We start from the raw sequence: 15,867 nt of genomic DNA on the forward strand, positions 1-15,867 counted from the left end.
TGTTCCCTCATACCAGGAGGTGTAAAGGTGATGTAGTGGGACCTTTGGCAGAGATCTTCTCCCAGAGGCCTCGTCTTACATAATGGACAGTAGTTCCGGCTAAGTTGAATGCTCCAGAGTGTTCAATCTTCCAGTCACTATTAATAGATTGTTTTCCAGTGTCTCGAAGAGCTATAAAGAGGTTCAAAAATATTATAAGAATTAACAGGTCAGCGTCATTAATCAAAATCCACTTCACATGATTTCCTTAAAAGCATTTCATTCATTTCTAAACTAATATGCCAACACTCCCTGATGTAAAACATGTGGCATCTCCTCTTTGGGAAAGTGCACAGTCATAGCAAATGCCATTAGCTCTCCTTCTCTCCTAAAGCCATCCACATCTACACACTGACATTTATCTTTGCCTCCACCAACCTCCTTTTGACACTTGATGTCTGTAACCGTTATTTTCGTCCTTATTCATTCTTATGTCCTTAATCATTTATTATGTAACATATTGTTATTTTAAGGCTATGTGTGTCTGTGCTGTTTATGCAATGACAGGGTTAAGTTCATTACAAAACCATTCAAAGATAACATGCTGGTTTTAAAAAAAGAACTCAGGATCCTTTTCACATCCTTCGTTTGTGATTTGCTGTGTATAAGAACAAAAGATAAATGTTAATTCTCACTGACAAATAGCCACCATTTGTATGGGATTTTATAGAATTTTTTTTTTTTATTTTAAAGATTGGCACCTGAGCTCACAACTGTTGCCAATCTTTTTTTTTTCCCTGCTTTTTCTCCCCAAATCCCCTCAGTACATAGTTGTATATTTTAGTTATGGGTCCTTCTACGTACAACTTTTTTTACCTACATTTTTTTCCCCTTTCTTTTTTGACCTGATCTCTGCTACTATTTTATTAAGATTCACGACATGGAAATGAGATGTCATGATTGCCATTTAAATTAAGGATTCCTTTTTATTTTTTGCAAATGATTTTATTATTTTTTTAAGTTAAACTTTTAGATTCTCCCATATCACTGAATTCTCTTTCACAAAGACATTTACATAAAGATTCATTGAAGACTTTTATGTCATAATTCTGTGAAACTGTTTTGATGACTTAAGCCGATAAATTTTCCTAAATGTTATTTAAACAAATTTCTATTTATTGAATGTTTGAGGGTTTCCAAATTTTTTATATTGTAAATAATGCTCAGATAAATATACTGTACACTATTTACATATATATTTAAATATTTCCCTTGGATAGAGTCCCAGATTTGGAATTACAGAGCCAAAGAAAAGGAACACTTAAAGATTTTGAAAAATAATTTCAAATTGATTTTCATAATGGTTGCATCAATTTATGCTTCTGTCAGTGACTGAGAGTGCCCATTTCTGAACATCTCCTTGGAAGCACCTTTCTCTTGTATAATATTTAATCATAACTGAATAATTACTTATCAAGTATCAGATCTAAGTCAGGAAATACTCAAAGTTCTTGGATCTCCTAAAACAAACAATATAAATATGTTCTTTGGCTTCATGATATTTATAAGCTAACTGGCAAAACAGACATTAAACAAGTTATATAAGTAACTAACTAAAATTATGCTGAAACTTGTGTGAGAGGAGTTAGGAAAGGCTGGCCTGAGGATGTCATTTACTGAGGATGTTAGCCAGGGGAAAACAGATGCAGAAAAAGAACATTCAAGAATGAGGGAACTGGAGAGGTGTCAGGACGGTGGTGTAGGCGGACTCTGAACTCACCTCGTCCCATGGACACAACAAATTTACAACTACTCTGGGAACAATTACCCCTGAGAGAGAACTGAAAACTAGATAAAAAGAACCCTTGCAACAAGGGACAGTCCCAACTGAGGTAGAAGCGGCAAACATTCCTTGCTGGAGAGAATAAAAGCCACCTTCACAAGCTGTGGTGGTTCATGGCTGGCTAGAAGCAATAATAAGGTACACAGCCTTCCCTGGAGGAGTGGGGGACCTGAGCAGGGGAGCACTACTGCTATAAGCATCCTTTGGACTCAGCACAACTGAGATAAGTCTCATAATATCTGGCTTTGCTGGCTACTAACAACACCGAGGAATATCCCCAGAAAAGCTATCGGACATAAGGGAAAAAAAGCCACCTCTTAAAGGACCCATGCACAAATTCACTCATTTCAGAAAGTAACCTAAAATCACCAGAAAGGCACACAGTCCTTTGGTGAAAAGACACTCACCTGATAGGCTCTGGGTGCATCTTGGTGAGAGGTGAGACCTCTTCAGGGACTGAGACATTGATGGCAGCCATTACTGTGACCTAGTACAGGCGTGCTGACCCAGACGCTGGCAGATGCCATGGGAGATTTCCCCTCTCCTGTTAGCCCAGGGTCTGCCCCACCCACTAGAGTGCCCATTTAAACTAGCTCAGCCAGGCCAGGCAGATTGCCCTAGTGACTGGTCCCACCCGACAACAAGCTCTCAGGCCACTTGTGGGCCTGCATAGGCTGGGTGCCTGGATCCTCTGCAGCTGGGTGACTGGGTCTGCCTCTGCTGGGCAGGGTACGTGAGGAGCGGATGGAGAGTGTGGGGCATTGGAGGAGTGTGTGGGGCCTCTGCAGTGGGGCACCTGGGTCCACTTCAGGGGGTCAGGACGCATGCATGGGGCAAGTCTGTGTTGACAGTGTGTGTGGCCTTGTGGGCGGTGGGACTCATCAGCAGCAAAAGACTTGTGCTTCTCAAATAACCACATAGGGGATCAGCCCCACCTTCCAAAACCTGAAACAATTGGGTGCTCCTGTGCCTGGGGCCAGCCCAACTCAGCTGCAATCCTGAGAGAGCTGACAACAGCCTTGCAGGCCAGAGGCCCACAACAATTGTAAGCCCCTGAGCCCAGCAACCAGCCACTCTGGGGGCCTAGACTCTTAACAGAAAAACTGCAAGAGGAACTTGCTATTAGACCTTGCAGCCAACTGTGCTGGGGCTTCCCATGCCTGATAAAATGACTGAAGGCTCCAGAGCAGCCACACACAGCTGAGCATTACAACCAGCTGGCTAGGGGACAGCCTAGACTCCCTGGGAACCAGCAGCAAGAGCAATCCTGCCACAAGAGAAGGACACATGTACCCCACACAGGGATCATTCCTGGAACATTTGGAACTGGTGACAAGAGGGAAGCACATTGCTTGGCCTTATAGGGCATATCTTACATAAAGCCACCTCCCCAAGATCAGGAGACGTAGTTTACCCACCTAATACATAGAAATAAGCACAGAGAAAGAAGCAAAATGAGGAGGTAAAGGAATACATTTCAAGTAAGGGAACAGGACAAACCCCCAGAAAAAGAACTAAATAAAACAGAAATAAACAATCTACCTGACAAAGAGTTCAAACAAAAAGTCATAAGGATGCTCACTGATCTTGGGAGAAGAGTGGATGAACTCAGTGAGACGTCAGCAAAGAATTGGAAAATATAAAAAAGAACCAATTAGAAATGAAGAAAACAATACTGGAAATGAAAAATTCACTAGAGGGACTCAATAGCAGAGTATATGACACAAAAGAATGGATGAGTGTGCTGGAAAAAGACAAGAGGAAATCACTGAAGCTGAGCAGATAAAAGAAAAGAGAATTAAAAATAACAAGGACAGCCTAAGGGACCTCTGGGACAACATCAAGTGCACTGACATCCATATTACAGGCATCTCAGAAGGAGAAGAGAGAGACAAAGGGCAGAGAATCCATAAGAATTAATAGCTGAAAACTTTCCTAATCTAAGAAAGGAAACAGACATCCAGGTACAGGAAGCAGAGAGCACCAAACAAAATAAACTGAAAGAGGCTCACACCAAGACACATTATAATTAAACTGTCAAGAATTAAAGATAAAGAGAGAATCCTAAAAGCCACAAGAGAAAGGCAACAAGTTACATACAAAGGAACTCCCATAAGGCTATCAGCAGACTTCTCAACAGAAACCTTACAGGCTAGAAGGGTGTGGCACAATATATTTAAAGTGCTGAATGGGAAAAACCTACAGCCAAGAATACTCAACTCAGCAAGGTTATCATTCAGAATGGCAGGGGACATAAAGAGTTTCCCAGACAAGCAAAAATTAAAGGAGTTTATCACCAAGAAACTAGTTTTACAAGAAATGTTAAAGGGACTTATTTAAGCGGGAAAGAGAAGGCCAGAAATAGGAATAAGAAAATTATCAAAAAAAAAAAAAAAAAAAAAACCAAACAAACAAACCCAAAAAGGCAATAAAATCACTGGTAAAGACAAAAGTACAGTAAAGGTAGCAGATAACCACGTATGGAGATAATATGAAGGTCAAAAGATGAAAGAACCAAAATTATCTATTTCCATGATAAGAGGGTAATGGATACATACACACAAAAGAAGAGGTTAGATGTGATATCAAAAACATAAAATGTGGGAGGAGGGGAGTAAAAGAGTAGAGCTTTTAGAAAGAGATCAAACTAAAGAGACCAGCAACTTAATATAGATTGCTATATAAATAGATTATTATATATGAACCTAATGGTAATCACAAACCAGAAACCTATAATAAATACACAAAAAATTAAGAGGAACTCAAACACAATACTAAAGAAATCCTTCAAGCACAAGGGAAGAGAACAAGAGAAGAAGAAAGGAACAGAGAAGAACTACTAAAACACCCAGAAAAGAAGTAACAAAATGGCAATAAGTACATGCTTATCAATAGTACTTTAAATGTCAACGGACTAAATGCTCCAATCAAAAGACACAGGGTGGCTGATTGGATAAAAAAACAAGACCCATATATATACTATATACAAGACACATTTCAGACCTAAAGAGACTCACAAACTGAAAGACGGAAAGTGATACTCAATACAACTGGCAATGAAGAGAAAGCAGGGGTAGGAATACTTATAGCAGAAAAAATAGACAAAAAAAAAACCTGTAACAACAGAGAAAGACGGGCACTACATAATGATAAAGGGAATGATACAACAAGAGGCTATAACACTTGTCAATATCTATGCACCCAACATAGGAGCACCTAAATATATACAGCAATTATTAAGAGACATAAAAGGAGAAATAGATGGTAACAAAATAATAGTAGGGGACTTTAACACACCACTTATACCAATGGATACATCATCCAAACAGAATATCAACAAGGAAACATTGGCCTTAAATGACACATTAGACCAGATGGATTTAGTAGATATGTACAGAACATTCCATCACAAAACCACAGAATACACATTCTTTTCAAATGCACATGGAACATTCTCCAGGACTGATCACATATTAGGCCACAAAACAAGTCTCAATAAATTTAAGAAGATCAAAATATTACCAAGTATCTTTTCTGACCACAAAAATATGAAACTAGAAATCACTGACAGGAAGAAAACCAACAAACAAGAAAAATGTCAGATAAACAATCTAACAGTGCACCTGAAAGAACTGGAAAAAGAACAAACAAAACCCAAAATCAGTAGATACAAGGAAATAATAAAAATCAGAGGAGAAATAAATGAAATAGAAACAAAAAAAAGTGGAAAAAAATCAATGAAACTAAGAGCTGTTTCTTTGAAACGATAAACAAAATTGACAAACCTTTAGCTAGACTCACTAAGAAAAAAAGAGAGAAGTCTCAAATAAACAAAATCAGAAATGAAAGAGGAGAAATTACAATGGACATCTCAGAAACACAAAAGATTATAAGAGAATACTACAAAAAGCTATACACCAACAAATCAGATAATCTAGAAGAAAAGGATAAATTCTTAGAATTACACAACTTTCTAAAACTGAGTCAAGAATAAACAGAGAATTTGAATAGACCAATCACTAGTAAGGAGATCACAGCAGTAATCAAAAACCTACCAAAAGGGGCAGTCCTGTGGCTGAGTAGTTAAGTTCGCATGCCCCAGTTCAGCGGCCTGGGGTTTGCTGGGTCAGATCCTGGGCATGGATCTATGCACCACTCATCAAGCCACACAGTGGAGGCATCCCACATAGAAGAACCAGAATGATCTACAAATAAGATATTCAACTATGTACTAGGGCTTTGTGGAGGAAAAAAAAAATGAAGATGAATATTGGCAACAGATTTTAGCTGAGGGCGAATTTTCCTAAAAAAGAAAAAGAAGAAGTAAGGTCCATAAAAACAAAAACAAAAACGAAAATCTCCCCAAAGTCCAGGACCAGGCAGCTTCCCTGGTGAATTCTACCAATCACTCAAAGAAGAATTAATATGTATCCTTCTCACACTCTTCTGAAAAATTGAAGAGGAGGGGAAGCTTTCTAACTCATTCCACAAAGCCAACATTACCCTGATACCAAAACCAGACAAGGGCAACACAAAAAAAATTACAGGTCAACATCACTGAAGAACATCGACGTAAAAATCCTCAACAAAATACTAGCAAGTCGAATACAACAATACCTTAAAAAGATTATAAACCATGATCAAGTGGGATTTATTCCAGGGATGCAAGCATGGTTCAACATCTGCAAATCAATCAACATGATACATCACATTAACAAAATGAAGAATAAAAATCACATGATCATCTGAATAGATGTAGAGAAAGCATTTGAAAAAATACAGTATCCACTTATGATAAAAACTCTGAATAAAATAGATATACAAGGAAAGTACCTCAACATAATAAAGGCCATCTATGAGAAACCTTCAGCTAATATCATTCTGAATAGAGAAAAATAGACAACTATCCCTGCAAGAACAGGAACCAGACAAGGATGCCCACTCCACCCCTCTTATTTAACATAGTATTGGAAGTCCTAGCCAGAGCCACCTGTCAAGAAAAAGAAATAAAAGAGATCCAAATTGGAAAGAAGAAGTGAAACTGTCAGTATTTGCAGATGACATGATTTTGTATGTAGAAAATCCTAAAGAATGCACCAAAAAGCATTTAGAAATAATAAATAAATATAGTCAAGTTGCAGGACACAAAATCAATAACAAAAATCAGTTGTGTTTCTCTACACTAACAAAGTAGCAGAAAGAGAAATTTAGGATACAATCCTATTTAGAATTGCAACAAAAAGAATAAAATACCTAGGAATAAACTTAACCAAAGAGGTGAAAGATCTGTACACTGAAAACTACACAACTTTATTGGAAGAAATTGAAGACACAAAAAAATGGAAAGATATTCTGTGCTCTTGGATTGGAGGAATTAACATAGTTAAAATGTTCCTACTTCCTAAAGCAATCAACAGATTCAATGCAATCCCTATGGAAGTTTCAACAACATTTTTCACAGAAATAGAACAAAGAATCCTAAAATTTATACAGAATGACAAAAGACTCCGAATAGCCAAAGGAACCCTGAGAAAAAAGAACAAAGAAGAAAGCTGGAGGTATCACACTCCCTGATTTCAAAATATACTCCAAAGCTACAGTGGCAAAACAGCATGGTACTGGCACAAAAACAGACACCTGGATCAATGGAACAGTTGAGAGCCCAGAAATAAATCCACATATCTATGGACAGCTAATTTTCAACAAAGGAGCCAAGAACATACAATGGAGAAAGGAAAGTCTCTTCAATAAATGGTGCAGGGAAAACTGGACAGCTGCATGCAAAAGAATTAAAGTAGACCATTATCTTACACCATACACAAAAATTAACTCAAAATGGATTAAAAAGTTGAATGTAAGACCAGAAACCACCAAACTTTTAGCAGAAAACAGGCAGTACGCTCTTCGACATCAGCCTTAGCAGCATATTTTAAAGTACCATGTCTGACAGAGCAAGGGAAACAACAGAAAAAATAAACCAACTAAGAGACTACATCTAACTAAAAAGCTTCTGCACAGCAAAGGAAAATCATCAACAAAATGAAAGAACGATCTAAAAATTGGGAGAAGATATTTGCAAACCATATATATCTGATAAGAGGTTAATATCCAAAATACATAAAGCCATACATCTCAATAATGAAAAAACTAACAACCCAATTAAAAAATGGGTAAAAGATCTGAACAGACATTTCTCCAAAGAACATATATGGATGGCTAACAGGTACATGAAAGGATGTTCAACATCATTAACTACCAGGGAAATGCTGATCAAAACTACAATGAGATATCACCTCACCCTCATTAGAAGGGCTATAATTAACAAGACAGTAAACAACAAATGTTGGCAAGGATGTGGAGAGGAGGGAACTGTCATACACTGCTGGTGGGAGTGCAAACTGGTGAAGCCACTATGGAAAACAGTATGGAGATTCCTCAAAAAATTAAGAGTAAAACTACCATACAATCCAATTATTCCACTCCTGGGTATTTATCCAAAGAACAGGAACACATGAATGCATAAAGATACATGCACATATATGTTCACTGCAGCATTAATCACAATAGCTAAGACTTGGAAGCAACCTAGGTGCCCATCAAGGGACAAATAGATAAGGAAGATGTGGTATATATACAATGGAATACTACTCAGCCATAAATGATGAAATCCAGCCATTTGTAACAACATGGATGTGGACTTTGAGGGTATTTTATACTACGCGAAATATGTCAGAGGGAGAAAGTCAAATACTGTATGATCTCACTCATAAGTAGACGATAAAAACAACAACAAACAATCAGATTGAGACAGAGATTGGATTGCTGGTTACCAGAGGGGAAGGTGGGAGGGAGGAGGGCAAAAGGGGTTATTAGGCACATGTGTCTGGTGACGGATTGTAATTAGTCTTTGGGTGGTGAATATGATGTAATTTACACAGGAATCGAAATATAATGATGTACACCTGAAACTTATATAATGTTACAAACCAGTGTTACTGCAATAAAAATAAATAAATAAATAAATACTCTAAACACAAAACAAGAATGAGGGAACCATCAATGGAAAGGTCTTAAAGCTCAATGCAGCTTGGTGAGAATCGGGATGCAAGTATGCATGACAACAAATGCACTAAACTAGATCATGAAGAGATGAGGCTGGAGAAGTAAGGAATAGCCAGATGTTATAGACCTTGTTAATATTTTGAGGGTTTTTTCTAAGAAAAAATATAAAGCTAGAAAAGCTTTTGAAAAATATTAAGAAGAAAATAGAGTGATGTAGGCCAAATTTAGATAGAGAGGTCAGGACAAAACATCAACATAGCAGCCCAACTGAAAGTAATGGTGGCTTGGATTAAAGTAAGGGAGAAAAATATCAAGAGGAATTTAGGAGAGAAATTGATAAAATATGATGATGATTTTGTTGCTGTGGGTAAAAGTGTCAGGTACAATGCTAGGTTTCAGGGATGAGAAAATAAGTGAATTATGATGGCAAATAATGAGATGGGAGAGCTAGCAAAAGAAATGGTTGAAGAGAAATATCAGGAGTTAAATTTTGAAAAATCTAGATTTTTAAAAAATCTGTTTTATTGTTATTAAGGTTAAAGATAATTTTCATTTGCTTATTAGTCAGTTGTATTTTTCATTTAAATTAATTGGTAAATTATTAATTATTTGTTAAGTCTTTCTGGTCCACTGAGAGATTTTCTGGTGCTTATATTTCCATTATTACAAGCAATGTATTAATAAAATTATTAAAATTTTACCTCATCAATCTTAATTTCTACCAAAAAAATCTTCATCATGTACTGCATATAAAATATCATGTTTTAGATAAAATATTAGGCATATATATTTTCAGATTTATGGAAAATATGAATATTAATTTTTACCTTGAATCTTAAACTTTAAGGGGAAATATGTTGACAGTAAACTCTCAACACTTTGCAAATAGCTATTAACATCCACAAAGGCTATACTTCAGATAATGCTAAATTGACTAAACAAATAAGGATTTTTCTTGAAAGGTAATGCATTTCCTTGTATTTTTCTAAAGTCTATTAAATATTCTGAGAAATGCTTTTGGCTTGGATTTATACTGTAATCAGTATGATTTCATTTTGTGTGTGTGTATGTGTGTATTCCAACATATATTTAGGGCACAATTATAAAGGAATATTTCCCAAAAATCTCTAACAGAAATGCCTAAAAAATTTCTGGGAGTAGTTATAGTACAATGTTCAGACTCAATTGGTATTTCTGGAATTCAGCATTCCCCAGAAAATGGTACACGCATGTACCTGAAAACCCACACTATTTATAAGCTTATTTCACATAAAGAATCAGTACTCTGGGTGTGTGATGTTTCTTGGTTTTTGTTTTTAATTCATTAGTTTTAAAAATGTGTTTAGAAAACCTGTTTCTGGCCATACCTGAATAACTGGAACTGCACTGGTTCTCCCACTGTAACAACTAGAAAACTACGCAATGTATGAAACAATTGTTCTCAGACATTGGACAAGTGACAACAGAGAACTGTGATCCCTAAGAGAAGGAGAACAAATGTGATCTCTAAAATTGCTTGACTTTCTGCCTGAAGATATTTACCAGACCCCACTACAGGAAGGGGAACTCAAGCAGAACACAGATGATGAGGGCTTCAGTGAGATGAGGACAGACAATGGAGTTCAAATTGGCTAAGTCAGCTGGAATATGTTGTATAGAGTATTGGAGAAGAAGGAGCTACGCAGAGACAAACTCCAAAATCTGGAAAGCTATGCTTTTGAGCCTGTGGCTAAATACTAAGCTGCAAAGAAGTGGGGTGAGATTCCTCAAGGCTGAGAAAAGAATACCTACCTAGGAGCTGCAAACTGTACAACTCCTGGAGTTCATGTAGGGTTGGAAGATAAACGAATTGTATGCAATCAGAGTAGAGAGATCTTATTGAACATACATAGACTTCAGTGGAGAACCTAGAAAGGTTGCCTATTAGAAACAGGGGAAGCCTATTTCTAGACTCACTCTAACAAAGCTTTACAAAAACATCAGGAAGTCCAGCTGATCTGCAAGGAAATTAGCTGTCTAGCAAAATGAAAGTCAACACTCAATAATAAAGAACAACAAAATCCAGCCATTCAGTGCTGGCTCATTAATAGTGTCCAGCATCCAATCAAAAATTACTACATACGTAAAGAAGTCATGTGTCAAGTCAAGTAAAGAAGTCAAGATATGTAAAGAAAATGTGACCCATAATCAGGAGAAAAATCAGTCAATAAAACGAGACCCCAAAATACTAGAGATAACAGAACTACCAGACCAAGACTTTTAAAACAGCTATTGTAGGGGCTGGCCTCATGGCTGAGTGATTGGTTTCATGTGCTCTGCATTGGCAGCTGGGGTTTTGCCAATTCAGATCCTGGGTGTGGACAGAGCACCGCAACTCATCAAGCCATGAAGAGGTGGCATCCCACACAGCACAACCAGAAGGACCTACAACTAGAATGTACAACTACATGCTGGGGGGATATGTGGAGAAGGAAAAAAAACGAAGATTGGCAACAGATTTTAGCTCAGGTGCCAAAGTTAAAATAAAACAAACAAAAAAACCCAGCTATTATAAGTATGTCCAGTAAGCACAAGAAGTTAAAGAAAAATCTGTGATATTCAAGAGAATAATAAAAACAATAAAAATAAGCAAATAAAATTTCTCAGAATAGAAAAATATAAGAGATGAAACAATAAATCACTGTATGGGCTTAAAAGCACTATTAGACATTGCAAAATAAGTCAGTGAACTTGAAGATAAGCTAGTAGACTAGAAACTAACTGGAATGCAGAGAGAAAAAACAGGCTGAAAAAAGTGAACAGAGCATCAGTGACCCATGAGAAATACCTGAACACAGAAGTAACTGGAAGTCTAGAAAAGTGGCAGAAATTATTTGAAGAGATAATGCTCAAAATTTTTCCAAATTTAATAAAAACCATAAACATACAGGATCTAAAAAATACAATGGAACCAAAGCAGGATAAGCACAAAGAAAGCCATATTAAAGAACATCACAATCAAACTGCTGGAACCCAATGATGGGGAGAACAACCTTAAAAGTGGCTAGAGAGGGAAAAGGCACATTATATACAAGGGAATAAAGATTTAAGAATTCCCCGGATATACCATTAGAACTAATGCAAGTCAGAAGACAATAAACATTATCTTTAAAGTGAAAAAACAAAACAAAACAAAATATAGAATTCTATACCAGTGACAGTATCCTTCAGATATGAAGGCAAAATAAATATACCATGAGACAAACAAAATTTGAGAAATTTTGCTGCCAGCAGACTTGCCCTACAAGAAATATTAAAGGATAGTCTTAAAGCTGAAAGAACCTGGCTCCAGATGGAAACAGGAGTCTATGTGAAGGTTGAAGAATGTTGGTACTGGCAAATGTATGAAAATATAGAAACATTTTTTCATTAATAAATTATTTATAATATAATTGACTATAAAGTAAAAATGATTACAATGTATTTTGGTGCTTAAATCATATGTAGATCCTGGGCGTGGACATGGCACCGCTCATCAAGCCAAGCTGAGGCGGCATCCCACATGCCACAACTAGAAGGACTCACAACTAGAATATACAACTATGTACTGGGGGGCTTTGGGGAGAAAAAATAAAATCTTAAAAAAAAATGTATTGGCTATATTAATATCCAATAGCACGGACTTCAGGGCAAGGAATATTCCCAGAGACAAAAAGAGAGTTTTTAAAAATATCACTTAAATTTAAATTACCTTGTAAAATTTTAAATGACATTTAAAATTTATTAAGGACTCCATACAATCCTATCTGTATAATGGAGTATCAAATGCATGAAGCAAAAACTGACATAATTGAGAAGAGGTAGAGAAAAGTTCAGAATTTTAGCTGGGGATTTCAATACTTCTCTTTCCTTAATTGATAAAGCAAGAAGAAAATCAATAAGACTATAGAAGACTTGAACCAAATGGAGCTAACTGATATTTAAAGAAGAGCCGGCAATTGCAGAATATAAATTTTTTCAAGTATAAATGGAACATTAATCAACATAGGCTGCCATGGAACAGGTCTCAATTGAAATCACACTCAGTATAATTTGTTACCCACATATTTAAACTAGAAATCAACAAGAAAATATCTATTAAAAATCTACAAATATTTGAAAATTAAACAGTAAATTTATAAATAAGCCATAGGTCAAAGTAGAAATCAAAATGGTAATTCGAAAATATTTTGAACAAAATATAAAACATATAAAAATTGTAGAATGCAGCTAAAGCATGGCCTAAATGGATAAATTGTTATATTAGAAAAGAAGAAAGGCCTATAATCAATTATCTACATTTTGACCTTAAAATGGTATAAAAAAGAGCAATTTAAACCTAAAATAAGTAGGAAGAAAATAATAAAGAGCAGAAGTCAATTAAATAGATAGTAGATTAACAATAGAGGCAGTCAGTGACATCAAAAGTTGGGTATCATAGGGGCTGGCCTGGTGGTAAAGTGGTTAAGTTCGTGTGCTCCTCTTCAGCATCCCAGGATCTGCCAGTTCAGATCCTGGGCACAGAGCTATACACTGCTCATCAAGCCATGCTGTGGTGGCATCTCACATAGAAGAACTAGAATGACCCGCAACTAGGATATACAACTATGTACTGGAGCTTTGGGGAGAAAATAAAAAAAAGAGGAAGATTGGCAACAAAAGTTAGCTGAGGGCCAATCTTCCTTAAAAAAAAAAAAGTTGGTTATTCTAAAAGATCAGAAATGATAAAACTCTAGTTTGATTAAGAAAAGAGAAAGAAATTAGAAATATCAGAAATGAGAGAAGGAATTCTGCTACAGTGCTTACAGATATTGTAGTGTAATAAGGAAATATTATAAACAACTTCAAGACAATACATTTGATAAAGTAAGTGAAATCCATAAATTCTTTGAAGACACCAATTACCAAATGTGACACAAGAAGAAAAGAACATCTGAATAGTCATATTTATATGTATACATACACACACACATATATTAAAGAAATTAGGTTGAGATTTAAAAACCTCATGAAGAAAATACCAAAGTTCAAACACTTAAGGAAAAATAGTACAGTCTTTCACAAAATTTACTATAAAATAGAACAGGAGGGCGGCAAGGTTCTTCGAATGTGCTTAAAAATGTCATTTTTCTCAAGGTAGATAATAAATATAAATATCTACATTTTATTTCTTCCTTTAAAACTAATCCATTGGTTAAGAATATTTATTTGTATTTATTAAATATTCAGGAAAATTACACTTTTATATATTCTAGATACAAGTTCTTTTCAAGATAAGTTTATTAGAAATATTTTCTCTGACACTACGGCTTGCCTTTTTATTTTCTTAATGGTGTCTTTTAAATATATTCATTTTGGGGTGGATGGGTTGGTATATTTGCCCATCCATGGTAAAGAAATCCTTGCTTACCACAATGTCATGAATCTGTTTCTCTTAGGTTTTTTGCTAGAAGTTTTAGAGTTCTGGCATTTTTGTTTAGTTAATTTTTTGAGTTAATTTTTTGTGTATGATTTGAGGTACAGGCCAAGTTTCAATATTTTTTCCTCATATAAATATCCAGTTATTCCAGCATTATTTGTTTAAAAGAGTACCTTTTCCCTCTGCATTATCTCAAAACTTTGGTTGGAAATCAGTTCACTCCATATTTGTGTGTTTAGTTTCACTAGGATGATGAATTTGTCAATTTTGTCAATTTTTGCTTTAAAATTTTGAAGCTACATTCCTGGGTTCATATAATTGTAAAATTACAATATCTTTCTGATAAACTGAATTCTTTTATAATTATTTTGTGACTTTTTAATTTCAAGCAATACATATTTCTTTAAAGTGAGTTCTGACATACATTACTATGGGTATATTAGTATTCTGTTGGTTTGTACTTTACTTTTTTGGTGAGGAAGATTGGCCCTGAGCTAATATCTGTGGCCAATCTTCCTCTCTTTGCTTGAGAAAGATTGTCCCTGAGCTAACATCTGTGCCAATCCTTCTCTATTTTGTATGTTGGATGCCACCACAGCATGGCTTGATTAGTGGCGTGTAGGTCAACACCTGGCATCAGAACCCGTGAACCCCAGACTGCTGAAGTGGAGCTCGAGAACTTAACCACTAAACCCTGCCCTTTGTTTTGTATTTTTCTGGTTTAATTTTCCATTCTTTGATTTTCAGTTTTTGTGAATCTTATGTTTTATATATGTCTCTTATGATTCCCATATACCTGACATTTTTAAAATCCAGTCTGATAATTTTTGTCTTTCAAATAGAGATTTTAGTTTTTAAATGTTTATTAAGATTGCTGGTATGTTTTGATTCATTTATATCATCTTATTTTGTGCTTTCTTTTTTCCTGCTTGCTGTATATTTCTGTCATTTTTCTCCTATCTTGTTTTTGATTGAGTTTTTAAATTTCATTTTAAAAATTATATTTGGTTCTTTAAATATGTGGTCAATTTTTATTTATTCTTATTTTTAGATCCTTCTTTTATGTATTTAAACATATTAGCCATAATATTTTTACATTTTCTGTAAATGATAGCTTATATGTCTGATGTTCTCCCTTACTTTTACTGTGTTTTGCTCATAGCCTCTATTTCCTTATATGTTCTCTGAACTTCTTTATAAAATTATAGTTGAAGTTCACAGAATTCCTTTGAACCTTGGTGAAGGTGCATTACTCACAAAAGGGTTTGATTTGCACATGCCAACCACCTTGGTGACCTCATTAAAATAAATATCTGACAGTTTTGGACTTCATAGTTAGGGCACTGGTGCTTCAAATTCATGTGAGCACTTGCTCTGGGTTACAAATTCTCAGGGAAGTTGATTTCCTACCTCCACCTAGTACCAAAGTTATCAGAGACACATTTCCTCTCTTTTTCCTCTTATGGTGCAAATGTGTTTCTCTCCTTCACACTGAGCTTACAGTCCTTTGGGGTCCTGCTTTATGCGGGGGTGTCCCATGAGAGTC

General features: G+C 35.7%; 1 protein-coding gene across 2 annotated transcripts in view; it reads right to left on the minus strand.

Moving 5' to 3' along the window:
• The window catches only part of ADAMTS19 (ADAM metallopeptidase with thrombospondin type 1 motif 19), a 236,401-nt gene that overhangs the window by 45,075 nt on the left and 175,459 nt on the right, over nucleotides 1–15,867 (minus strand). For both annotated transcript variants that reach the window (XM_070569341.1, XM_070569340.1), the window contains one exon: nucleotides 14–171. In XM_070569341.1, coding sequence (XP_070425442.1) covers nucleotides 14–171 — 158 coding nt within the window. The remainder of the gene's footprint in view (nucleotides 1–13; nucleotides 172–15,867) is intronic.

The sequence above is a fragment of the Equus przewalskii genome, chromosome 13 (genome assembly GCF_037783145.1).
Source record: "Equus przewalskii isolate Varuska chromosome 13, EquPr2, whole genome shotgun sequence".
NCBI lineage: Eukaryota > Metazoa > Chordata > Mammalia > Perissodactyla > Equidae > Equus > Equus przewalskii.